The sequence below is a fragment of the Python bivittatus genome, unplaced genomic scaffold, assembly GCF_059951505.1.
Source record: "Python bivittatus isolate LINGU-HERP-01145 unplaced genomic scaffold, Pbiv_v1 ctg000960_np1212, whole genome shotgun sequence".
NCBI lineage: Eukaryota > Metazoa > Chordata > Lepidosauria > Squamata > Pythonidae > Python > Python bivittatus.
In genome coordinates, this window is record NW_028277124.1 from 1975528 (window position 1) to 2002941 (window position 27414).

The following is a 27414-nucleotide window of genomic DNA, read 5'->3' on the forward strand; positions in this document are numbered from 1 at the left end:
CGCCAGAATTCCTCTGGATCTTGTTTTGACTGAGACCCTGGAATAAAATTTTCTAGCTTTTATTTCTGCTGGACTACATAAATACTTCATTTTTTTGTATTTAGTTAATAAAAAAAGAAAAGTACAGTTCCCAGTACTTCAACTGCCTGCAGATTAGAAACACCGTTAGTTGGTAGCAGGGGCCTCCCAAATGTGTGGTGACTTTTCAAGGATCAATCAGAGTGCCTACCTCTATGCTGTCTTTCTCTTAGCAAGCATTTTGCGAGGGAGTCCCAATAGTAATTCCATATCTTTCAGTTTATCATTGCTATATTGTTTGAATTACACTGTCTGGAGTTATTGTGGCTGCTACAGTTTGGCTCGTTTTCTCACTTGCAATACTTGCTGCTAGATCAATAGATCAGGATTAATTTCCAGGTGAATGCACAATGCTGTTAGCTGCCTTACTTGCTTCTCCAAATCTTCAAAGGTTTTCCTGTTGGTGATGTGAGCAGTAGCCAGGGGATTAGTGCAGAAATGGAACAGATAGCCTATATATTATGAAAGTGGCCGTCACCAGATACACCCACAGAACGTGACAGAAGTGTGCACAAGCCAAGAAAAATGTTTTATTTTGAACATAGAACAAACTGTCTGAACCTAGAGGTACTACTAAACCATTTTCAATAATCTTATTTCTGCTGGACTACAATAATCTTAAATAAATAGAGAATAAATAGATCCAAGCATAGATGTTAAAATTGGCAGTCACTTGGGGAGTGTCATCAAGGTGCCAGCCACCCCCAGGATTGGGTAAGATTGTTATCACCCCACACAAGCTGGCAAGGCCAGGTCTTTAATCCTTTCTGGAAAACCTGGAGGGTAGGGGCCCGTTGCATCTCTTGGGGGAGAATATTCCAAAGGGCAGGGGCAATGGCAGAGAAGGCTCTTCTCCTGGGCCCCACCAGCCAACATTTTGTCACTGACAGGGTCTGCAGCATGTCCTCTCTGCCTGACCAGGTGGGATGGGTTGATGTGATGGGAGTGAGACGGTCCCTCAGGTAACCTGGGCCCATGCCATGTAGGGCTTTAAAGGTAATAACCAACACTTTGAATTGGATCTGGAAGCAGACTGGGACCCAATGCAGCTTGCACAGTAAAGGTGTTATATGTGCTGTTCTTGGGGCACCCAGGGTTGTCCACATGGTTGCATTTTGAACCAGTTGTAGCTTCCGGATATTCTTCAAAGGTAGTCCCATGTAGAGCACATTGCAATAGTCTAGCCAAGAGTAATGCTGAAGATGCATTGGAATAACAAGGGGGGAAAACGGAGAGAAATTCAAGGACTGTGGAACAAGAAAGAAGATATGTAGGTGGAACTGACCTTTTCTAAAACCCAAGAAAGCAATGGGTAAAACGAAGAGAAACAAAGATTTTTTCTTTAGAGCTGTAGTAGCATAAAAGTAACAAAATTAACAGAGAAAAATATAGGAATTTAATATTTGCATAATAATAGCTCTTGTCTTGCTAGCTGCTATCATAGCCAAGTGTGTAACTGCTAAGAACCCTTATCCTTGGCTTAATCGATTGTTGCAAGCAATAAATGTTTAAGTCAATAAGTTTTATTTTAGATGATGGGTCTACAAATACTTAACTCTAGTAGCATATGATACCTGTTTTATAGGTGTAAAATAAACAGTGTTTCTGTGATAGCTAATTACAGAAGGGAAAGTGAAGACTTTTTACCATCCGGCAGCTTTGTTCACTTTACACACATGGGTTGTTAATAGCTGGTTCCAGCCTAGTCCTCCATCCTTCTTATTTGTTATTTGTTTATTTTACTGCTTTACTATCTGGGATCCTTGGTCCTATCACCTCCAAATGTCCAGTCTCTCTCACCCTGCTGTTCCTTCATCCTATGTAGGAATTATTTCCTACGTTTGCTGTGGCTTCATTTTCCCAGCTACAGCTGCTTAATAATCAGGGTCATAGTATTGAAAACAGAGCATTTTTTTCTTTAACTGCTGCATTTTCCCCCTGGGCCATTTCACAGAGTTCCACTGAATAAAATAAAATTATTATACAAGATGCCCCCTTTAGATTTTTTTTTTTTTACCCTGCTTGATTAAAGAAAACAGCAACATTTCTGGGCTGTTATTTCTCTGCAAACTAAGTCACGCTATCAGCTTTTTGCTTACTATCTTCAGGAGATGGTATCAAGATTTTTTCATCTACTACTACAGGTAATTTGGGTCATTATTGTACTTCTAAGATTGTGAAGATTCATGCCACGATGGAATTAAGTTATCCTGACCCTCCATAGTCATTTGGGCTGGTTCATGTTTCTCTAACTTTTTTGTTTTGTATGGCATCTGAAAAAAAAAATGTTCTCCAAGACAGTATAATCTATCTGGCTGTACAGTTAACAAACTGAGTTGCTAATGTTTCTCCATTAATTGCACAGCATGGCTAAAGATTAAGTTTTATTGCAAGCAGATTGGGAGCCAGGTAAGGCAGTTGATCAACTTTGCTATTTAAGAATAGATAAATTTATATATAAACAGATTCCAGTCATGTTTCCCACATTTACCTCTAAACAATTCAGATCTAGCCTTAAGTTCCGCTCTATCGTGAGCCAGTAAATGAATTTCTGCATTCTCTGCAGAAGAATCTTTTGGTAGCTTTTGATAAACGTACCAAGATTTATTGTTGAAGTTGAATTTGGATGGTGTTACTAGCAGAGCATTTTTCTGGATTCAGTCCTCAGAGTCCCCTTTGTTGACTCTTCATGCTTTCCCAGTTTGAATCTTAATTTTGCCTTGAACAAATTCGGTATCATATTTGTGTTTATGACACCAGGTACAATTCTTCTGTCCATGTTTTATATATTGCAGTCAGATTGTCTTGCATACATGTTTAAACTGAACATGGATCAGAAACAGATAATTGATTTTTATCTTAATCACCCTAACCTCCACTATCTAACCTCTCTGTTATTTTCAAGGCTGTGGGTTGATTTCAGTGGTCAATGATCTGAGGTTTCTGATTATGAAGCTTTTCATTGACAGAGTGTTTTTTATTTTTTAAAGTAATATCCAGTTTAGGAATGTTCCAGAACTCCTGAAACTACAAAGCAGTCCTAATTATTTCATGGCCGGACTATTGCAGCACTTTAATGCTAGGCTTCCTGCTGCCAGTTTTTGCCCTCTTCTTCAAGCTCAAAATAATGTTGTCAGAGCAGTTTTGGATCTTTTCTGTTTTTGTGAACTTTTCCTTTCGAGACAGTCTCTCCACTGACTTCCGCTCCTGTCACATTGTCAATTTAGATACCTTGTCTTGGTATTCCTTTTTTGTTATAATTTAAGTATTATTTTTTTTAAAGAAACAGAATAAATAGCTACATAAAAGAAGAAAAGATAGAGACATAGTGGATAAAGAATAAAATATCAGTAAATAAATAGGAAGTTTACAATTATAATATTTAAAACCCATTATCCATTAATTAATTAATTAATTAAATGTATAGAATTAAGTTCATAGTGTCTTTTAAAAATAATTAGAAAATTCTATAAAGCTCTAAACATGATATTAATATTAATATCTCCACTATTTATTCTTGTTCCAGGGATAAATACACATAATCATGTACAAGGAGGAAAAATAAAGGAAAGAAAAAAACAGTATTGGAAAACTACATAGAAATTTCCTCCCATTGTACCTGACTAAAGATTGCATCAACATATTTATAAACATTGAAATTATTTCTAATTACTACCTTTACATCAATGATTTCCTCCTTAACAACCATACCCTAAGTGTGTGAATTTACCTTGTGTGACAAACAGGTAGTCCTCGACTTATGACCACAATTGGGACTGGAACTTCCATCGCTAAGCAATGCAGTTGTTAAGTGAGTTGCACCCAATTTTATGACCTTTTTTGCTACAGTAAGCAAATCACTGTGGTCGTTAAGCAAATCCAGCTTCCTCCATTGATTTTGCTTGTTGGAAGCCCCCTGGAAGGTTGCAAATGGCAATCATGTGACCCTGGGATGCTGCAACCATTGTAAATACATTCTAGTTGCCAAGTGCCCGAATTTTGATCACATGACCCCAGGGACATTGCAATGGTCATAAGATCAAGGACTGGTCGTAAGTCACTTTTTCAGCACTGTCATAACTTTGAATGGTAGTTAAACGAATGGTTGTAAGTTGGAGACTACCTGTATATATAGTGGAGGCCTTCTTGCTTAAATTTAGTAAATTTTCTGTTATGAATGTCTGGTTTCTAGTCTGATATTATTAGCAAAATGTCACTTTTCCAATGTTGAGCCAGATTCATCCTCATCCTCATCAGCATATAAATTCTCAATAAATTCTGATTTTTTAAAATTTATTTGTTCTGGAGCAATTCAAGCTTCATTTTTAATTTTTTTTAATAGTACTGCACATTTCTTTCCAGTACTTTTGAGATTTTTGCATGACTGCCACATACAATAAAATGTTCCTTCTGTATACACCATTGCCAGGCGCTATTGTTGATTCTGTTCACTATGACTGCAACATCTCATATTTAGTCTCTTATGTACTTGGTGTAAGTCTTATTGAATCAACTTACTTTGGCTCTTCAGTTAAATATTGAGTTAATAAAAAATTTAAAGTGTCTAAAAATGCTATTGTTTTATGACATACTCTAGTAAAAGGGTTTTTGCTGTTTTATGGAGATCTATCAGTATCACTGTCTTGTGTTTTATTATTTTGTGGAAGCTAGTGGAAATTTAAAGTTTTGAAAGGGGTTTTATTATTAAGTTTGTTGCTGGGGTTTATATTATCTAATTTAGGTAATTGTAAAACAGATTTTGGCTTATGAAACTATGGCTTTTGTAATATTGTTAAACAATTGAATTTTAATTATATATATTGCTTTATTTTATATATGAGATTGGTTGCAAATGCTTCTATGCCATTTCAATCATGCACCTCTAAGTGGCTTACAGAATAACACATAATAAATACAATGCACTATAATAAATAAAAATTATGAAAATACTAGATTTATCAACAACAACAATTATAAATGTATTGGCATAGATTTAACATAATAATTGCATCATCATAAAACCATAACATAATAGCAGCCGGCCAGACTAATTCTGACTTGTAACTGATATTTATGTATGTATGTATGTATTTACTATAGCTGCCCATCTCAACCAAGTGACTCTGGGCGGCAAACAATTCTAAAACAATAAAAACCATTAAAAACAATACAAATATATATATATATATATATATATATATATATATATATATATATAGTAGCTGAGAAAAATTATCATAATAATTATCGATATAGCCAAGAGACAGGGCCCTTAATACATTCGGGGCCCCAGGCCTGGGCACAGAGCCACATCTTTAAAGCCTTACAAAAGGCCAACAGGGTCGGGAACATTCTAATCTCCAAAGGGAGGATATTCCAAAGGCAGGGCCTACAGTCAACATTCCTTGGCTGACAGGACTCGCAGCATGCCCAACCTGCTGGGCTGAATTAGATGGGTAGAAACTATTGGGAAAACCGGTCCCAAGCCATGCAGGACTTTAAAAGTGACAACCAGCACCTTGAATTGCACCTGGAAACAGACAGCAACCAATGCAGCTCATGCAGTAGTGGTGTTATATGTTTCACATATCTGAACCATTTACTACCTGTGCTGCTGCATTCTGTACCTGTTGAAGCTTCCGAATGCTCTTCAAGGGTAGCCCCATGTACAGCGTGTTGCAGTAGTCCAAGTGAGAGGTTATGGAGGCATGGGTGACTGTGAGTGATCCAAGAATGGACTCAACTGATGCACTACCCAGAGGTGTGCAAAGGCCCTCCTAGCCATGGCTGCCACCTGCTCTTCCAGCAGGAGCCATGAGTCCAGGAGGACCCCCTGATTGCGTACAGATCTGTCTGGGGAGTGCTACCCCATCCAGAACCAAAGATGGAAAAGCCTTGGTTTCTAGAAGGTCCAAATACCAGAGCCACTCAGTCTTGCTTGAGTTGAGTCAAAGCTCATTGTGCCCCATCCAGACCCCTAGAGCCTCCAGGCACTGGGACAGAACACCCATGGCATCACTGGGGTGGAGATATAAAACTGGGTATCATCAGCAAATTGATGATACTTCACCCCAAACTGACGGATCACCTCACCCAGCGGCCTCATGTAGATGTTAAACAGAAGAGGTGAGAGAACTGAGCCCTGAGGCACCCCAAAAAGCAGGGGCTGTAGGCTGGATCTCTTCCCCCCCCCCCCCATCAACACTGACTGGAACCAACTCCAGCAGGAAGAGGAGAACCAGCACAACACAGTGCCACCCACCCTCAACTCCTGAAGTCAGTGCAGAAGGATGCAATGATTGATGGTATCGAAAGCCACTGAGAGGGCAAGAAGAGCAAGGATGGATGCACTACCCCTATCTTGCTTCTGCCAGAGGTTATCCAAGAGCACAATCAATGCTATCTCAGTCCCAAACCCTGGTCTGAACCCTGATTGAAAGGAGTCCAGATAATCTGCTTCATCCTTTGAAGCTGTCATGCGACAGCTCTCTCCACAACCTTCCCTAAAAAGGAAATGTTGGAAACTGGATGAAAAGTGTCCAGGATAGTTGGGTCGAGCAATGGCCCTTTGAGGAGGGGGCACACCGTTGCCTCCTTAAGAGCTGGCGGAACCAACCCCTCTCTCAAGGAGGAATTAACCATTGCCCAGACCCAATCACGTGCCCCCTCCCGCGTAGCTTTAACAGGCTAGGAGGGACATGGATCGAACGCACAAGTGGCCGAACTAGCAGCTGCAAGGGCCCTGTCCACTTCCTCAGGTTCAACGGGCTCAAGCTCCCCCCAGATAACCATACAAGACTTGGCCCCCATAACCTCCACAGACTCTGCCTTAAGGCCAGAGTCCAACATAGAGTGAATATGAGCAACTTTATGCACTAGGTGTATTTTGTAGCTTGTATTGTAAATTTTATGCTTCGTGAACTGATTCCAAGTCCTAAACCTATATCCCAATATGGTTCCAATTCTGTGCATATTTGTGTGGGAGTATGTTCTCTCCTCTAAATCCAGTCCTTGTATTTTTTGCAATATATTCTTTGGAGTTTGTCAAATGATGGGAAGCAAGGTAATTTAATTAAGAAAGAATGAAAATATATCTAAAGTGTATTTATAGCTTAGAGAATATATGTTGGAGGCCTATTGCACCTTCCAGGAAAAATCTTATAAAAAAGATTCAGTAAAAATGATTTCTTCAAGGGGACCTTGTATATTACCTATTGAAATCTTGGAGAAGATGTAATTCATTTAAGATCTAAGGTATTTAATCAGCTTCACTATGTAATAGTGATTCAAGCCATTATTTGAACTACACTTGTTGAGTGCTGGGGACAGGAGAGAGAGATGTGTGCATATTTAAATTTCATTGAATGTGCTGCATCTTAATTACATGGTAAAATGCTGTAATATAAAATTAAATTGATTATGGCAATAATAAAGAAAACCCCAAAATAAAATATTAACACATCCTGTGTTTTATTATAGACTCAACCTTTTGTATTGTATGTTGCTATCACATGCATGTACAAAGGAGCAGGGCTTTGACTGTGTAGTTGTGACCACGGTCTTGCCTTTTTTAATCCCCTATGGATGCTGCTTGTCCTCAACAGTGAACAATTAGTTAAGCATTCTGTTTGTTCTCATGCATTCTTTATTTATTCTCTAGAGCACCGCTGGAGGACAACAAGGGATGAACTCGACCGAACACGGGTAAGAGCCACTGTTAAGGCCTACCTTGTGGCGGTAAGGGTGGCAAAGCAGCAATACTTATTGTATCTGCAGATAGCCAACTGGCAGCCTTGTTTAAGGTGACCCAAGTCCTCCTGGGAAGGGGGACTCAGAGGTCTACCTACAAGGCCATGCGGAGGGATTTGCAGAGCATCTGTTGGACAAAGTTGTTTGCATTCATTCCAAGTTGGATGCCAGCTTTGCTACAGGTCCAGGGGAGATGACTGGGATACCGTCTTGCCTGGTTATCTGGGAACAGTTTGATCCTGTTAGGCTTGAGGAAGTGGACAGGGTCCTTATGACTGTTGGCTCAGCCACCTGCTCCTTAGAACCATGCCTCTCCTGGCTAGTTAAGGCTGCCTGGGGAGTATTATATGGTTGGATCCTAGTGGTGGTTAATTCTTCTTTGAGATAGGGGGTTGTTCTGCCCCCCCAAGGAGGCATTGGTTCATCCCCTCCTGAAGAAGTCATTGCTGGATCCTACCATACTGGACAATTTTAATCCACTATTGAACCTCCTCCCTTTTTTAGGAAAGGCCATGGAGAAGGTGGTTGCACAGCAGCTTCAGCAGGCTCTGGCTGAGGCGGATTATCTGGACCCCTTTCAGTTGAGATTCAGGTCTGGACGTAGTATGGAGATAGCATTGGTTGTGCTTTTAGATAATTTCTGGCGGGAACAGGACATGGGTAGTGCATCTGTCCTTGCTTTTCTTGACCTTTTGGCAGCCTTCAATACCATTGACCATGGTATCCTTCTGGGTCAGCTCCATGGGCTGGGAGTGGGTGGCACAGTATTGTGCTGGTTCACTTCCTTTCTGCAGGGCTGGTACCAGTCGGTGTTGATTGAAAGTGAAAGGTCCCGCCCTCAACCCTTATTATGTGGGGTTCTGCGGGGTCTGGTACTCTCTCCACTCCTATTTAACATCCACATGAAAGGGGTTGGATGGGGAACAACAGGCTTCAACTGAACCCTGGCAAGGCTGAACAGCTCTGGGGTTTTGGGCCTTCTGGTTCTGGGACTTTGTACTGTATGGGGTGGCACTGCCCTAGGCAGACCCAGTATGCAGTCTGGGAGTCCTTCTAGACTCACAACTCCTGATCAAGGAGCAGGTGGCAGTTGTAGCTAGGAGAACCTTTGCACAGCTTCATGTTGTGCATCAGTTGTGCCCCTTCCTGGACCGTGAGGCTCTACTCACAGTCACTCACGCCCTGGTCACCTCCAGAATGGATTACTGTAATATGTGGGGCTGTCCTTGAAGAGCACCTGGAAGCTTCAGCTGGTGCAGAATGTGACTGTGTGGACTGTTATGTGTGCCCCTGGGAGGGCACACATTATACCTCTGTTCTGTGAGCTGCATTGGTTGCCAGTTTGCTTCCAGGTGCTATCAGAATGTTGGTTTTGATCTTAAAAGCCCTACATGGCATGGGACCAGGTTTTCTGAGGGACTGCCTCTTCCCAATTACATCTACCCCTCCCACTAGTTCAGGCAGGAGGGGTTTGCTTTAGGTCCTGTCTCTAAAGGAGCTCTATCTGGAGGGACCCAGGCAGCATGCGTTTTCTGCTGTGGCCCCCACCCTCTGGAACATCATTCCCCTTGAGGTGAGGTTAGCTCCATCTCTGTTAGCCTTCTGGAAGGCCCTTAAAACATGGTTTTAATACCAGCCTTGGGAATCCCAGGGAAAGCCTGCAAATGACTGTATGAGATTAAGTGGTGTTTGTTCTCTCGCTTTCTTGGGTTTATCTGTTCATTTTATTTATTTTGATTGTTTTTAGATTGTTACAGAGTTTTTAACTATTTTGTAGTTACCCACAGGCATGTGGTTGTAAGATGGGCGGCTATATAAATATGCTAAATAAATAAATGAGTAAATATCCATCATATACTCTGTGCAGCAACCATCCAATTCCATAGTGCAAAATATTTCATAAAATCAATAAGCATGCAATAAACTTTCTTTTTCATATTCATGCTTTTCTCAATGACTGCTGAAGAGCAAATATCTGTTCTTAACAGCCCTTGTCTGATTTAAAGTTGCCCTGCAGTTCCCAAATTATGCTGATTGTTAACTTTTCTCTTCTTCAATCAGGACTCTGTCAAGCACCTTCCCAGGCATACTTGTAGGTTTTACATTCACTCTTCTATCTTTCCCTTTGTATAATAGAACGGTAACAGCATTCTTCCCACTGTCTGGTGCAGACACAAGTCCCACAGAAGCAAACCACAGCAATGTTTTAGCATTTCTTCAGTTATACCATCTATACTTGAAAGCCACATTTGAACACTAATATTTCTAGTAGTTGTTTCAATATCATTCTTCAAAGTATCACTGATATTTTAATTCAGATCTCTAAAGTACCCCTGCTAACACTCCTTCAATTTAGTTTCATCTCATACAATTTTAATCTCTTTTATTTTCAATTCCATTCACTGTGGCTAGAGGTGTCTTGTTTATCCCTTTCCACCAACTTCTAAATCAATATATTTAATGCCATCAAAATCTCTCTGCATTTTCTCTGCTGCTTTTAATCATTCCCTGCTCTCTTTGACTACATTCTTTGCAGCCATTTTTGTACACTTTATTTATACATTTGTTAGGGTTTTTCCCCTGCCATCTACAGCTTCTTTCATTTCCTTATTCTACCAAGCATCCTGTTTCATACTTCCCAATAACAGAACTTCTTTGTTACTCCATAACATGGTTCTTTCCAAGCAACTTCTACATTCTCTTTCTTTATATCTCTTTTCTACTCATCTTTTTGGGGGATTAATTTGTCTTCTAATACTTTTTCATATAGGACTCATACATTCTCTTCCTGGAGTCATTTTACTTTCACCCTTATTTCTTTCACTTCTTTTCTTTTCTTCCATGTCCATCTTTTCCCAAGGTTCACTTTTGACATTCTTGATTCTCTACATTCTTATGAACTCTGTACAGATCAGTCATTCTTTTGCTGAATGAATGTATGAATAGACGTATGGCTAAACTTCATATTCAACACAAGCTGAACTTTTTCTAAGCAAATACTCACTAGAGTCTCCAGATAGACCAGTCATATCTTAAATGAATGTGGTTTCCAAATATATTTTGGCAATTTTGTTAATAACTTCCTGTTAAAAAATAGTGAACAGAATCATAATTGATCTATTCTAGAGCAATGTGCAAAAACTGTACAGTTCAGTACTTTGAAAACTAATTATCTGTACTTATTATTTGGAAGAAGCTGCCATTATAAATTAGATGTACAAGTTCTGGAAAGAAATGTATTTGGGAGAAAAAAAAATCATTTAACTCTCAGTGGAATATTAGCAAATCTGAAATTTATTTTCTATAGCATTGGGCTGAAACTTCATTGGGAGTTTATCACTTTTTAAGGAAAAAAAAATGAAAATACCAGTTAGTATGTGCAGGAAAAAGGGATGCGTTGTTTCTTCTTGTTTTTGTTTTAATCCATTTTTAGTATATTTATACTTACATATTTTATCTATATTCATTCTTACTGATACTTAATTGACTGTTCCTTAGATTTACAATTTTAAAGAAATATTGTATGTTTATGAAGAAGCATAAGTACTGTAAATGTACCCTCTGTGTCAGTCAACAGACTCAAAAATTCACAGACAGCAGACAACTTTAGTCTACATCAGCGTGAGAGAGAGATGGTCTCTGTCATATACACAAAAGGGATTACCCCATTGCTTTCCCTCTGCAGTAAAAAGTAAAAGAAGAAAAGATTGTTCCTCTTAAAACAAAACAAAGAAAGAAAATAAAAGGGAGAAGAGGCTGGACTGAGGCTCAAAGAGTAAGGTTTTCTACAAAGTCTCTGACAATGGGTTGGAATCTCCAGAAAACTAGGGAAAAAATCCAGGTAATTTAAAGTAAAGGCAAATAGCTGTTTCAGAAAATTGCCACTGTGGTAGAAATAAATAACAATCCAGGTAGGAAGCTATGCTAGATTTCATTTTTATTTTGTTGTGATAATCCTTTCTTTTTCTTTTAATGCTTTTTTTTCTTTTATTGTGTTGTTATAAATCTTGATACATTACATTATTTCATTACAGTGGTATTTATATAATATAATTAAAGGTTATTTTTAAAAATATATATTTTTATTAAGAATTTTTATTACAATAGTAACAACTAATGCAAACTAAATTTAGAGAAAGAGAAGAAAATAGAAAAAAAGAATAAAAACAGAAAGAAGAAGAAGAAAGAAGAAAAAGAAAAAAATATAATAAAGAAAAAGAAAAGAAATATATAAAGAAGTGACTTCCAACCTTCATCACAACACATATAAACAAATTTAATAACTCTTCACCCCCTATAAGGTTACAAACAGATATATCTCCATTCCATATCCCATCCCTTATCTAGAAGCAAATCCATAAAACATCAACTTTTCTATCCTGGTGTCAGCAAAAAGTTCACAAAGGATTGCTAGAACTTTGTAAAAACTTGTCTTATTTTAACCTTGATCAAATAAACCAACCTTAAATTCCTTCCTTTTACTTCTAACAGTCTTAATCTTTAATTCAATCAAAAATTGTCACAGGATTTGATTTCTCTTCAGTTCTTCTTTATTGCATTGCACAGATTTCTTCAAGGATTTAACAAGCTCTTTTGTAGATCCTCTAAGAAAACATTTTTTTTATCATTTGTAGTTCCCTTTTAATTTTTAAAACGTCAGCCAATTTCTTTTGTTTATCAAGTAAAGCGTCCTTTTCAAAATCATTCTCTTGGCCTGTTATTTGTAGTTCTACTTTCAGTACTTTCTCTTGTCAGGTAAAATTTGTTCTACATCTGTTATTCCTTCATTAACATCTTTTGGACATAGTCTATCCATAGAAGCAGACATCATTATTGACAGTGTTGAGATTGTAGTTACTAATTTCTGGCTCCATTCTTCAAAGATCTCCTTTAATGTTTCCGGTGTTATAACATTTTGTGTCATTTTGTAAGTCCCAGTTATTTACTTATCAAGAACAGGCTTGTATTTTTTTTCCCCTTAGAATCTTTAGTCACCTCTAGTGTCCAGTTTCTAAAATCATAAAGTAACTTATCATTGTTATGATTAGCTGGGATAGCCAAAATGAGTCTGTTTCCCATGAGAAGCTATTTATTTTTTATAGTTAATTCCAAAATCTTATGGTAAAAGTCAATATTTCAAATTTATCTGGACTCTTAATCCATTTATAACTTTCATAGATTAAAATCTTATTTAGATTTTTGCTGTTTATTTCAAATTCTTTAAGTTCTTAAGTTTATAATTTTTCTTTTGTTCAGAATTGAAGGTAAAACTTATCCAATGACTTTTCAAACTTGTCATCACAAAGATCTCTAATAGCTTTAAGATAGGCAATTTCCAAAAGTGATTAAAAAGTGAGGTTTGCAAACTTTGTGTCCTTTAAAAGGCGCCACCATGGTTGCAAGCAAGATGGCTGATCCCTTAATCTCCCGGCACTCAAGCCCATGGAAAACTGCTGTCCTTTGATCTCCTTGCAAGGAGCAGCTATCTGGAACACATGTGGGTGATCTCCCATCCTCTCTTTATCCAGACAGTTTCCAAGGAACCGGTCCACTCACCAGTTCCTTGGTCTTTGCCATGGCTGTTGGCTCCACTTTTGTGGAGATGCCTTCCATTCAGCATACCTTCCTCAGAAGTTCAATATAATTAAAGATTATTGACATTCTATTGTTTAGACAGAGAGCCAGTTTGATGCAATGGTTAAGATGTCAGGCTAGAAACCAGGAGACTGTGAGTTCTAGTCCCACCTGAGGTACAAAGCCAGCTGGGTGACTTTGGGCCAGTCTCTCTCTCTCAGCCCTAGGAAGGAGGCAATGGCAAACCACTTCCAAAAACCCTGCCAAGAAATCTGCAGGGACTAGTCCAGGCAGTCGCCAGGAGTCAAAAACTGATTTGAAGGGAAAAAAAAATATCTAGATAACTTAGAGTATTGGAAATAGAGAAGAGGGGAAAAAAGATATTCTATCAGTATTAATTACAATTTAGGATATCATATTACAAGCACTACAATTATTTGGCTTTTTCATTCAAAACTGAGTATAACATTGAAAAAAAAACCCACTGTAAGCTTATATATATATATATATATATATATATATATATATATATATATAATGTTGATGAAAGGAAACAATAGATGAACAGAGCAAATTTAACATCCTTTATTTTTCTGTACCCCTCAGGAATTTGTGGGTATTCTCAGCTTTCCATTCTTCAAACTAGGCATGGAGAGATTACTTTTTATATTGAATCTTTTCTGATTGGTTTTGAAAGCCATTCAAAAATTAAAAGATGCGTCTTGATGTTATTTCTAAATGTCGAGAGATTGAAGACTAATTAGAATCCAAGGGAACTATATTTCCATAGTTTGGAACCAAGACAATTGGTCTCTCCCACATGAATAACAAACAGGTCTGTGAGGAAAAACATCCTAAAAATAAATATCTGCTACAGATAACCAGGTATTAAATTAGTTGGAACTTTAACAGTGAAAGGTTAATGCCTCAAACTGAGTTCTTTAAACTGTTAGTGACCAGTGCCATTTGGGTACAGAACACCAGTTAACAACCTAGCTGCTACAGTAAAAAAAAACAAAACACTTAAGATGGGGAGGGAAAGACCAAGAATGAGGCTCTTCTCCTCTAACCACAATGGATTGCAGTAACAGAATATTAACAAAAGTGATCATGGGAGCTGTTTCTATGTGTCTCAGGCCAAGCTATTGCCCTAATTATTGTGGAACTGGCAAGCCAAGCAAGTGATGATAGACAATGAGCATTGGGGAGACAGTTCCCAGTTCCTAAAGTTGCTGCCAGAATTCTATAGGATACAACCATGTGGAAATAATTCTCATGTTGTTCTGGTAATATATAAATTAATGTAAAAATCACCTTTGATTCTGCTGACTTCCTTCTTGAGGTCTTTACCTTTTCTTTTCCTTTGACTAGCAAGGTGTTCGTCAGATTTCTTAGCCTAGGTGAACTAATTGTAATTTTATATTTATGAAGGTTTTTTTACTACTGCATTCCTGGAGTATGTCTTTCTGCTGTGTGTTTGGCTTTCCTCCAGCGCTTGATATAAAAATGTCTTTAAAGCATTCTTAATTCTTACCTATCAGCATCCCAGCGTTTTCATTTTGTAGGAGCTCCTTGTTCCATTATAAACGCTGTATTCAACAGAATGTTCCCCTGCCTAAAACTTAAATCTTTTCTTTCTGTTCCAGTGGAATGTATTCTGGAGGTGTAGTTCTCTTCCTTTTATTTCTTCCTGCACATTCTATTTTTTCTAAATATCAAAATGTTTATCAGAATAAAATACAAATGAACCATTAGCTATTTATTGCTTTATAGGCAATCATAAGAATTCTGAAATGTTCCCAGCAAGCAGTGTGCTTCTTTTTTTTTGTCCAGTACCAATTCATCATCCTCTAAAAGCCTAGTGAAGTTTCCAGAGTATCTCCTGAAGCAGCCTTAGTTTCAATAGTTGGAGGTTACCAGGTCATGGACAGTGTAGGCAGGTAAGAGAAATTACAGCAGCCACCCCACCACACATCTGCTACTGGAAGACACTGTATCCTATAGAATTCATGAATCTACAGTGATAATGTTGCATTTAGTGGAACCCAAGACTATGAACAAGATTTAGAATCTCATGACCAATACTGCTAGCTGACTGTCCGTGTATGGGCAGCCCTTTCACCCAAAATCTCTGAATGATCTTACTTGGTAGTTTAATGTAGATTTTTTTTTTTTAAAGGACAAATTGGAACTTTCCAGGTTACTACAGTATACATTTCATAGACAGGGAATAATGGCTCACTATGTGTGGTTAATGAAATACTGTTTCTTCATATAGCTCTCTTCTGGATAAAAGCCAAGATGGGTAATGTTTCAGAGGCAAATAGTTTATTGCACCACAACAGGCATGTTGCTGATACCTCAGACAGCAAAAACATCTGAAGTCCTGCTGTCTGGCCCCAGGCTTTCACTCTCAGCATCTGACTATGGGATGCTTGGTGGCCCTGAGTTCAGGCTGCTGCTCCTGACCACTAGGTGGGTGTTTAAGAAAGCTGCCCTCATTCACGTTATTATGAATGAGGGTGCTGGGCTGGCATGTTTAACTAAGCCCTGATTAAGCCCTAGGGGGTGTACCTCTCTTGAGTTGTACCCACCCAGGTTTTAGGTTCTGCACCATCTGAGACCCAGGGGAAGGGGAATAGGGTGGCTGTTGTCATGTGTGAATTGTTACAGGCTTTCACAGGCTCTGTTCCACAGATAACAGGATGTAGGGTGCTCTGGTTGAAGGTGGGCTTAAAGGAACAGTTGGAATTGCGGCTGGTGTCCCACCCTCTGTGCTGCCCAGCAGCATCCCTGCCTGAGCTGCTAGATTCCATCATTGGTCTGGCAATCGAGTTCTCAAGGCTATTAGTGCTTGGAGATTTCAATCTGCCTCCTAGTGGTGTTGAATCCAGGACATCTCAGGATTTTGTGGCCTCCATGGCAACTATGGAGCTGTCCCAAGTCCTTGATAACCCAGCACATACTGGTGGCCACCCACTAGATCTGTTCTTTGTCTCAGGGCTATTGAGATGTGATCTGGTAATGGAGGAAATTAACATCAGTCAGTTGCCATGGTCAGATCACATTTTGTTTGCCTTTCAGCTCACTGGGGTCACCCTCCCACCCTTGCAGTGGAATCCCACTGGGTGACTGATGGATCCAGTGGGATTCCAGAGAGTTTGAGGTTTTCTCTGAAGATCTGATGCGTGGATTGACTAGGTCTTAATTGCTACCTGGGATGGGTGGGTGGCTGGGGCCTTGGACTATATTGTTCCTATGCAGCCTCTCTCTGTGCACCGATCCCAGGATGTATCTTGGTTTACTGCAGAGCTCCAGGAGATTAAGCATCAGAAGAAGACCCAGAGTGACCAAACATGGGTAAAAGCCCATATTCCTGAATACCTCATGGTGATGAAGGCAACAAAGTATCAGTATTTCTTCATCCTTATTGTATCCACTAATAGCCATCCAGTGGCCCTTTATAGGCCCTGTTGGGAAGGGATAGGCCACCAAAATATCTACAGAGCCACTGTGAAGAATATTCAGACTATTTGGCAGATAGTCTCTCAGATCCACTCCAAACATGACTCTGACTAGACAGGTCTGGCTGAAGTGTGATCTGGGAAGAGTTTGAGTCAGTGACAATTGAGGAAGTAGACAGGGTTTTCTGTTTTGTTAGTTCAGCCACCAGGTGATGGACTCAGGTTCCTCCTGGGTTGTTAGGGCAGCCAGGGAGGAGACCTGTAGTTGTGTTCCTGCTGTGGTGTCAGCCTCATTGACAGAGAGAGTGGTGTGCTCCCTCCTCAAGAAGACAACCTTGGACCTAACAATTTTAGACAACTACTATCTTGTTTCCAATCTTCCTTTTGGGGGATGCTTGTAAAGAAGGTGGTGGGTCTGCAAATGCAGAGAACCCTGGAGAAAGCAGATTATGGAGACCTGTTTTAGTCAAGTTTCAGTACTGAGACAACTTTGGTTGCACCTGTTGATGATCTGTGGCAGAGCCGAGATGGAGGTAGTGCATCCATCCTAGTACTCCTTATCTGTCAGTGACCTTCAATACTGTCAACCATGGTACACTTCTGGACTGGCTGTGGGGATTGGGAATTGGGGGCACTGTTTTATAGTGATTCTCATTCTTCCTTCATGGCCATCCTAATTGGCAGAGGGTGTCATAGAGTTTGATACTTTCTTCCCTTCTGATTAACATCTACACTGGGTTTCAGATCAGTAGACCAGATTAGGAAATCAACTCCACAGGAAGGCTAAAACTACTTTTATTAATATGGGCTATAATAACAGAATCTTGCAAGTCTAATTGTGCTGTAACTCCTCCACACTCTTATACTTTGGTGAATTATGGAAGTGTCTCTCTGAGCGTCTTCTGCATATTTCCTGTCTGTTGTGGACTTCAGATACATTTTTCCCTTTGTCGCTTTGGTAATGGAGTCTGCATATCTTCATCAAGGTCATCTTTCTTTTTCTCTTTGTTGGGTGAGATTGTCTGCCAGTTTGGGGTTGGGAATCATCAATATGCTGATGATACCCAATTATATGTTTTGACCCCAGGCCAGCCAGAGAGGCTCTTGAGGTCCTGTCCCAGCACATGGAGGCTATGTGAGCCTGGATGGGGAGGAACTGATTCTGACTCAGTCCTACCAACACTGAGCGGCTGGATCTGAGGACTTTCCAACCATACTCAAGAGTGGTATACAATCTGGGGGTCTTCTTGAACTCAGAGCTCCTGCTTAAAGAGCAGGCAGCAGCTGCAGCCAAGTGAGGGCTTTGCTCAGTTCCATCAGGTGCCCCAGTTGTGCCCTTTCCTGGATTGGGCGGCTCATCGGACGGTCACTCACTTCCTGCTCACCTCAAGGTTTGACTACTGCAATGTGCTCTACGTGGGGCTGCCCTTAAAAACAACTCAGAGACTTCAGTTGATCCAGAATGAAGCAGTGCAGGCAGTGATGGGCAGGCATGATAGCCTTGGTGTACCCATGCATACCTCTGCTCCACAAGCTGCACTGGTTGGCAGTTTGCTTCTGGGTATAATTTAAGATGATGGCTATTACCAATAAAACCCTACATGCCATAGGGCCAGGTTGTTTGAGGGACCGCCTACCTCCTAAAGTTTCTACCTGGCCAGTACATGCTGGCAGAGTTGGTGTGCTCCAGATCCTTTCAGTTAAACAGTGTCATCTATCGGAACCCAGGAAACATGCCATCTCTTTCACGGTGCCTGACCTTTGGAATGAGATGCCCCTGAAATCCATGTGGCTCCCACCCTGTTGGCATTCTGTAAAGTCTCGAAGACCAGGTTGTTCTCGCAGGCCTTGGGTTGAGATGGATGGGGCCCCTTGTTGGGTGTGTCTGTTATTTTTATTTGTCTGTATATTGGTTTGTATTGGTTTTTATGATATTATATTGTGAACTGCCAATCAGTTGGAGTCAGTGTCTAAATTGAAATATATAAATAAACGCACAAGAGGCATTGCACTAGACTCATTTTCACAGACTGATATAAACAAATAATAACATTTAGGTCAGAACAGAAGTTTTCACATATAGGGTAAAATAGAAGAATTAGCAGATTTTTTTTTCAGTTGGAAAAACAGAGTTGATTGTATTACTTTTTACATCCCCTTTAAAATAGGAAAGACCCTGTTAAGAGCAATTGTTTGCAGTGTATAGGATGAAAAAAGGGGTTTTTTTGGGGGGGGGTGTCTATAACTGGACGTTCTTTAATAAAATATAAAAAAGAAAGGACATTTAACTTTTTCCTTTATTCTCATTTTCCTAATTCTAGATCAGGTCATTCAATAAATGTGATTCTTTATTATTAAATTATATTAGCTATATTTAAATCGCATATTATAATGCAGGATGCACATATTTAATTAAATTTTGGACGCTTGTGTTCCTGAGGGGAACTAGAGTGCCATTTCTCCACTTTTGATAGTTCCTTTGCAGGTTTTTCTTTTTTTTTTCCTATTGCAGGTAACTACTTATGTAGAAACATACATTCTGAACCTTAATTTTTGAGAAGAGAGCAACTTTGAAAAATCAATGGCTAATTTTTTATATTGGTTGATTAGGCATTTTTTATGTTTGCAAATTTATTTTGCAAACTTTCTCATCAGTCAGGTCAGCCTTCCATTGTTTGATGCTCTTTAACTATGCATTGCCATCAGCTTAGAATTATGGAAGTCTAACACATTTGAGAACACCTGATAGTGGAAAGCTAATTTACTTTTTTTCCTTTACATTATCAAATTCAGTTTTATTTTTATCTTTTAATGAAAGAATTGGAGGTTTTAAAAAAACGTTATATGGTGCTGTGATATAAAGAAAATAAATTCTAGGATCAATGAATGAAATCTGTTTAGCTTATAACCAGGTTCACAGTACTGAAACTGAGGCTAGTTTGCCTCTGTGACTTGTTTCAGTTTTGTTTTGCATTTTATAAAGAAATTACCAGTTTTTTCCCCCTCCCAAATCATGTAGTGACTCACCCTATAATTTCTGCATCACAGGATCCCTGAGAAGAGAAATCAGGTGATTCCTGTTGCCTTCCTTTTCCCATGCATGGCTGGATCAGAGCATCTGTCTCTTTTCTCTTTGTCCTCATTTTCTACGGCCTGCTAGTGCCAGAGCGTACAAACTCCAGCAATATTTCCCACTCTTCTCCAGCATGTCAAATTTGAGGTTGCCAGACCTCAGAATGTCCTGGAAGTGTGATCTTAAGACTACCTGGGAAGATTCATAGCTGGCTGTGGAACTCATACATTTCATAGTCAACATGGTAAACACTGTGCCAGCCGACAAACCTTAAAAGGGGCTTAAGTAGCTTTCTGTTTCCTGGCTAGACCTATCATCTATTAGAAATATTCTTATAACAAAAGGAAACAGTAAAACCTTGTATAGTGGCCCATTGTAATCCACATATAAATTATATGTAGTTTTCTACAAAAAAACAGGAAAGATAAAATAAATAGGGGGTCTGTGGCATACCTAGCTTAATCAGTCTTTTTCTGCTGTCTTATGTGATGTGCAGTAAAGATTCTAAAATGTAAGACTTGATTACAAGCAAAGTCTCATATGCCATAACATTAAATAGCATTGTCAGAACCTGCATCACCCAACTGTTGTTGTTTTCCATTGTATTGCATTCGTTGGGAGTTGGATTGATTTATTTCTGCCACTTGTAACTAAGGAGGGGGGGGTGGCTGTTAATGGTTGTAAGGGGAGTTGGGAAGCAGCTTAACCATATATGGGCAATTTAGACTGGCTTGATTGCCGGCCAGGCAGCTGGGGCCCAAAGAACCAGGAAGAAGCTCGGGGAGGAGGGGGAGGAAGGAGAGAGGTCAACAACAGGTGAAGAGGAATCACGACGCCAGGCAATAAGGGGAGGGGGGATAAATAGAGGGAGGTTTACCCAAGGCGTTAGTTTTAGCAGTGTTCTGTTTACAAGCTACATGTACACCTTAATAAAGAAGTATTTGTCTGAACCAAGCCTGGTTGCGTGAGAATGCTTCAGAACTGAGAGGTGGACATCATGGACTTGACAAGCATCTTTATGGACTGGATTTTAAAATGTCTGGCTTATTTCATTTTTAAAAACTAATTTTTATTGAAAATTTTGATTACAATAGTAAAAGCAAATACAAACTAAACTCAAAGAGAGAAAGAGCAATAGAAAGAAAGAATAAAAAGTGCAAGGAAAGAAAAAGAAAAAAGAAAGATAAAGAAAAAGCAGAGAAATATTTAAAGAACTGACTACTGATCTTCATCACAACAAGTATAAACAAATATCTCTTCCCATAACTGGTCCCTTATCTATATGTAAATCCATAAATCATCAACTTTTCAGCCCTGGTGTCAGCAGAAAGTCCATAAAGGGTTACCAGAGCATTATAGAAACATGCCTGAATTTTAACTTTGGTCAGACAAACCAACTTTATATTCCTTCCTTTTATTTCTAACAATCTTGATCTTCCATTCAGATGTTGTCATAGGATTTGATCTCTCCTCAATTTTTCTTTTTCCCATCCCAAAGTCATCTTCATTTGGTAAATCCAATAAAAAGTCATTCTCCAGGTCATTCCCTTGGTTTATCATTTGTATTTCCACTTTAATTTTCAAAGCTTTAACCAACTTCTTTTGTACATCCAGTAGAATGTCCTTATCTGGGTCATTCTCTTGCTTGTCATTTGTTTTTCCACTTTAGCTGCCTTCTCTGTCTTATAATCCACACTTTTTTTTAATTATTGTTGTCCAGTATTTCTGGTTCTGGTATTTCTACATCAGGCAAAGTTTGTTTCACATCTGTCATTCCTTCATTAACATCTTTTGGACATAGTCTATCCATAGAAGCAGATACCATTGCTGACATTGTAGCTGCTAATTTCTGACCCCATTCTTCAAAAATCTCCTGGAGCATTTCAATTGTCATAACATTTTGTGTCATTTTGTAAATCCCAAAACAAAATGCAAAGTTTCACTTTTTTTTTTCTTTTTCCTTTTCTGCCTGGAATCTTTAGTCCCCCGTAGTGTCCAACTTCTGAAACCATAGAGTCAGATCTCTGTTATGACTTGACTTAATTTATAACTTTCTTGGGTCAAAGTCTTATTTGGCTTTTTGCTGTTTATTTCCAATATTTTAAATCCTTAAGTTTATAGTTAATTTTTTTGTTCAGGAATGAAGGTAAACTCACCAGGGGCTTTTCAAACTTGTCATTCCAAAGATTTCTAATAACTTTAAGGTAGTTAAATAGGTAATTTCTGAAAATGATTAGAAAATGAGGTTAGTGAACCTAGTATCCTTTAAAAAGCTACACCACGGTTGCGAGCATGATGGCTGTTCCCTTTGTATCACAGTGCTCAAACCCACGGGAGACTGCTGTCTTGCAGTCTCCTTGTGAGAAGCAGCCGTCTGGAGCACATGTGGGTAATCTACCATCCTCTCCTTATCTGGAGAGGTTTCATAGAACTGGTCTACTCGTTGGTTCTTCAGTCTTTGCTGCAGACATCGTCTCCGCTTGCTTGGAGACGTGCTAGTTTGCCATGCCTCAAAAATGTCTGTCTTATTTCAGATTCTCCTCACCTGCCTCTTCCTCTTCCTCCTCCTCTTTAGATTTGTGCCCTACCTTTTCTCCAAAAGCTCAAGAGACTTACATGGGGATCCCCATTAATTTTATCCTCACAACACAGCCCTGTGAGGAGGATTGCACTGAGAGCAATGAGTTTAATGAGTTTCCATGGCTGAGGTGGACTTGAACTAGAATCCAACACATTAATCATCACACCGTCTCACATGTCTGTCTGGTTTACATATAGAACTTTAAATAGAATACTGAGTTTCAAAAATATTGTCAGATAAAACTTCAAGGGACTTCCTATCGATACAAAGAAATCCTGAGCTTTGAAGAAACCTGTGTATCTGGAACTGAAGTGTCCAGGTACATGGTATGTGCCAGTAGCCATAGTCTAAAATATTTTTCATGTATTTTTTCAGTTCAGGATCTGTTGGTTTACACATATGATGAGAACAGCTTTTTCCAAAATGTCTATCCTTTCTGTAACTCTTAGTATTGGTTACAATACTCCAGTACACACAGCAACTGCCCAAAACTAGCAAATGATATGGCTGCTTTAATTATATGAAAAGAGGTGTTTTTTATGTACTCCTGTACATTGAAAATAATCTCTTTCAAGGCTTTGCACAACTCTTGTTCTTACAATGGAGTCTTGTGTAATTACTAAATTGTTGTAACTTTTGACATGTTTATCTGTTAAGAAAAAATCTCACACTTTGCATCTCTTGTTTATGTGGGGTTTTTTAGTCTTTTTCCTCATTTCTATATTCCTTTCATTTTGAGCTCCCTTGTTTTTTCTTTTTCTCTTGTTTTTTTTCCCTTTTTTCTTTCTCCTGTTTCTTTCTTTTCTCTAGTTACATCTTTGCATCCTTGTTAACACTTGTTTGTCCATCCTTCTCTTTCCATACACACAGATACTGGGAAGTACTTCATTAGTAATATGATGAAACATTAGAACTAGTAATATAAGTACTAGCTGCTGGATAAACACTTTAGCTTTTTGTTATCAATGTGAAAGAATTCATCATAATATAATACATGATAGTATGACATTAAGGCTATGTGAACCATAGTTTTTATATTAATTGTAATGTACTGTTTTATATTTTGTATCTGCAGTGTGTTAATTTTGTCTTAATTGCTTTGAGTGCTTACACTGACAGAAACCAAATAAATAAATACAATTTCTAAATTTTTATATGAGCATGAAAATGTTGCATTATAAGTTACTGATTTTTGCCATAGATTACAGTGCTTTGGTAGATAATCTATGTGCTAATTCTGAGCAGTAGTTAGCTTAAAAGCATGTATTTAATAGGACAGTGATTCATGAACTAACATCAGTGGATGGCAGCTTATTTTTGCACCTAAGTAGCAACATTAACTCAAAAGCCTATCCCTTAACAGTACTACTCAATTGTGATATTTTATATTCTGAACCAAGTTATTTTTAGAGTCAGGCATATCCACAGGGCATGATTAAAAAAAACCTCAATATGGCAGCCATAGCAGGGCACTTGAAGCTCCACCCATTTTTAACATGCAACATGAAACTTTGATCACACCCTTGTGGCTGTCATCTTGACATTTTGTACCATACCCTGTGGGTACTCCTTTCTAAAGTAATGTTGGGTTTAGATATGAGAGTTATTCACTACCCATACTAAAAATGTACTTCAGTGAGACATTAACAAAAGGGATGAAAAATATTCCAAAAAAGTAAAATATTTAGGTAACGCAAAGAATTACAATAAGATAATACATACCAATCCATAAATCCTAAATCTTTAAGTTTAAATCTAATCCCACACCGATATGTATTTAAGTCTTACTCAGATGAGCACAGTGAAGGAGTTTTAAGAGAAGCAACTGTTTCATTTCTGTACATTCTTTTCTCTCTTTCTGTGACCAGCCTAGAGTGTGTACTCAGGCCTGCGCAGGAATTTTTTATGTCTTTTTCTGAGTTTGATTGATTTGTGTCATTAGGAAGATCTGTGTGCAGAGAGAGCGAGGGTAGTAAGCCTTGTGACAGGGTCTTCAGCCCAACAGCTTTGAAGGCATGTTTCCCTCCTAATGAATTTTATTTTATGAGGCATGTAGGAGCGATAGGTTGTAAACAGGCATGCTCAGAGATATTTCAGTTCTGGCAAATGCAACCAAGATGACTTAGGAGTGGTTCTTTTCATATGCCCCATGTCTGACACAAGTAGAAAGGCCTGATGAATTGTCTTTTCCTAACATGTGTCTTGACAGTGTCAGAAAGTTTCCTGTTGCTTTTGTGGGGTCATGTCAGGAGCTATGATAAATTCCCCATTTTTGATATTTTGGGAGTAAATATGAAATCAAATTCAATGGCACCAAGTAAAACTGGTTATAGAAAAAAGGTGCAGAACATCACTATGCAAAGATTAGCAGAGAAATAGCTGAGAAAACAGTTACTTTCCCCCCCTAAATGCATTAGATGTCCCTTCTTATAACCTAGCCCCCCCCCATCCTAAAATATTTCTCAAGTTAAAGTTCTAGGTATGGACATACCACAACATCTGAATACCTTTTCCAGCACCTTTGTTGCTCCCCTAACAAGTGCTACTCCACAGAGTATTTGACTGCTGTTTCCTCTATTGTTAATAGTTGATCCAAAAAGGCAGAAGCTATTCAGCACTTCACATTATAAATACATATGCGCATATGGACATGTATATATAGGACCATCTATCTCTGGTTAAATTGGCCCATCCCACATGCTGTTCCAGGCTTGGCATTCTCCAGGTCCCTTCCTTGTTTCTATGTCATATGGTGAGATCTAGGAAGCATGCCTTTTCTATGGCAGTACCTCCTCCTTGGGATGATCTCTGTCCTCAAATTTGATTGGTCCCAATCCTGTTAGCCTTTTGGAAGGCATTAAAAACTTGTTTTTCCCCTTGGGAAACTGAACCTGGTAGTTATATGTTCCTGTCTTCAGTGGTGCTTATTGGATTTGATGAACATGTGTTTTGTCTTATCTCCATTATTATTGATTATATTATTTTAATGTAATGATAGCCACCCAGAATCACTGGTGAGTTATATGGGCAATCATATAACTTAAGTCTCATCAATTGCAATATAAGCTTGGTTCTAGTTCTGTTTATTTTAATTTCTTTGCTCTGTACTTTCACAACATAAAAATTGATTTTACATGTCAAGTAGACATACTGGAATCATTTTATAATGAAACTGAATCTAATATTGTTTATGTTTCTAAAATATATGTTTAATTAACAAGTTTCCATTGAAAATGACATGCAAAAGAAATAAAGTATTGATGTGACTTTGAATGTATTAGTGAAGAAAATGTGTGAAATTTATATATCATATACTCAGGGATAATATTCAGCACTGCATTTAGTTGTTTTCAGTTCATAGTTTGTGTTTTAAGGATAATGTAGAATTTTTCTGGGTATTACAGATTGAAAAGATGCAGTACAGTTGTGTGGAATAACTTTCTATAGTATACAATTATTTATTTGCATTATAATAGCTAAATTATGGATCTTACTTCTGCAGTACAGGTAGTCCACAAATTACAACAGTAACTGGAACTGGAATTTCTGTCTCTAAATTATGTGGTCATAAAGCATGATGTTATATGACTGCGTCACTTAGCAACAGCAATCCTGGCAGTCCCCACTGCTGTTGTTAACCAAATCCTGCCAATCCTTAGGCGAGGACCCATCCCGATCCAAACCATTCCAGCTTGTTCCCTTTCAGCCTGAGCTTTGATAAAGTAAGGGACTGCCTCCTCTTCAACTCCCCCCACCTGCCTATCCACCCCTTCATCTCTGCCCTTTTGGCAGCCTTGCACTCTGCTGCATCTGCTGGCCTTACCGCAACGCACTCGCTTTGCCACCCTGCCCTGCCCAGCCTCAGAAGCCTTCTGAAGCATCGCAAGAATGGCACATGCTATTTGGAGAATGGCACATGCTATTTTGAGAACAGCGCAAGTGGCCTTGGGAAGAAGGCCTGGCAGAGCCAGAAGCTGCCTTGCATAGGGCCAGTCTGGTGTGCCTCGTCAGCAGTGGGAGGAAGATGGTGACAGTCAGCTGGGTGCAGCAGGGCTTGCAGAGTGCTGGGCAACAGGGTGGCTGGACTTTGCACTGTGGTGGTGGGATGGCTGGCTGTGGTATGGAGGTTGAGGCAGCACTCCTCAGCGGCAGTGGCGCTGGGGCTGGAGTAGAGGCCAGGGGGCATTGGCAGTTGGCTGAGACTGTTGAAGACCCTGGACCTCTACTTCAGCCCCAGCACCTCTACCACCACCAAGGAGTGTGGTTGTGCAGGGTGGCCAAAAGGCAGAGATGGAGGGAGATAGGCGGGTGGGGGGAATTGAAGCATCCCTGTGGTTGTAAGTGCGGGCGAGCTGCCAAGTGCCCAAATTTTGATCCTATGACTGCAGGGGCACTGCAATGGCCATAACTTTGGGGACTGGGCATAAGTACCATTTGTTCAGCACCACCGTAACTTCAAACGGTTGCTGAACAACTAGTTGTAACTCGAGGACTACCTGTACTTGTCTGAATAGCCCAACTCTCACTCTTCATATTATTTCATATAAAATGCCTATAATAAATGTTGACTTAGTGTGCATATGTACAGTATTAAGATACAAGACAGTGAAATGTTCAGTACCAGATACCTATATATTTATTTTGTCATTCTTTCATTCTGCAATAGGTACGGAATGATCTAACTGGAGTTCTGTATGGTGAAGATATTGAAATATCAGATACAGAGAGTTTTTCTAATGATCCCTGTACAAGTGTCAAAAAGCTTAAGGTAGGTGTAACTATTTTGCTAGGTTAAAAAACTAACTGGCAGGAAAAAAACCATCAGTGGCTTAAAATAAACAATTTTAATAGATTTCAGTTTGAAGACTTCCTTTTAGATTTTGGTATTTAGGGTA

The 27414-nt window shown here is 39.0% G+C and overlaps 1 protein-coding gene across 1 annotated transcript in view; it reads left to right on the top strand.

The window, feature by feature from the left end:
* GABBR2 (gamma-aminobutyric acid type B receptor subunit 2) overlaps positions 1–27414 on the top strand; it is a 312210-nt gene that overhangs the window by 58325 nt on the left and 226471 nt on the right. Inside the window, exon 4 of the mRNA XM_088131472.1 lies at positions 27186–27287. Coding sequence (XP_087987598.1) covers positions 27186–27287 — 102 coding nt within the window. The remainder of the gene's footprint in view (positions 1–27185; positions 27288–27414) is intronic.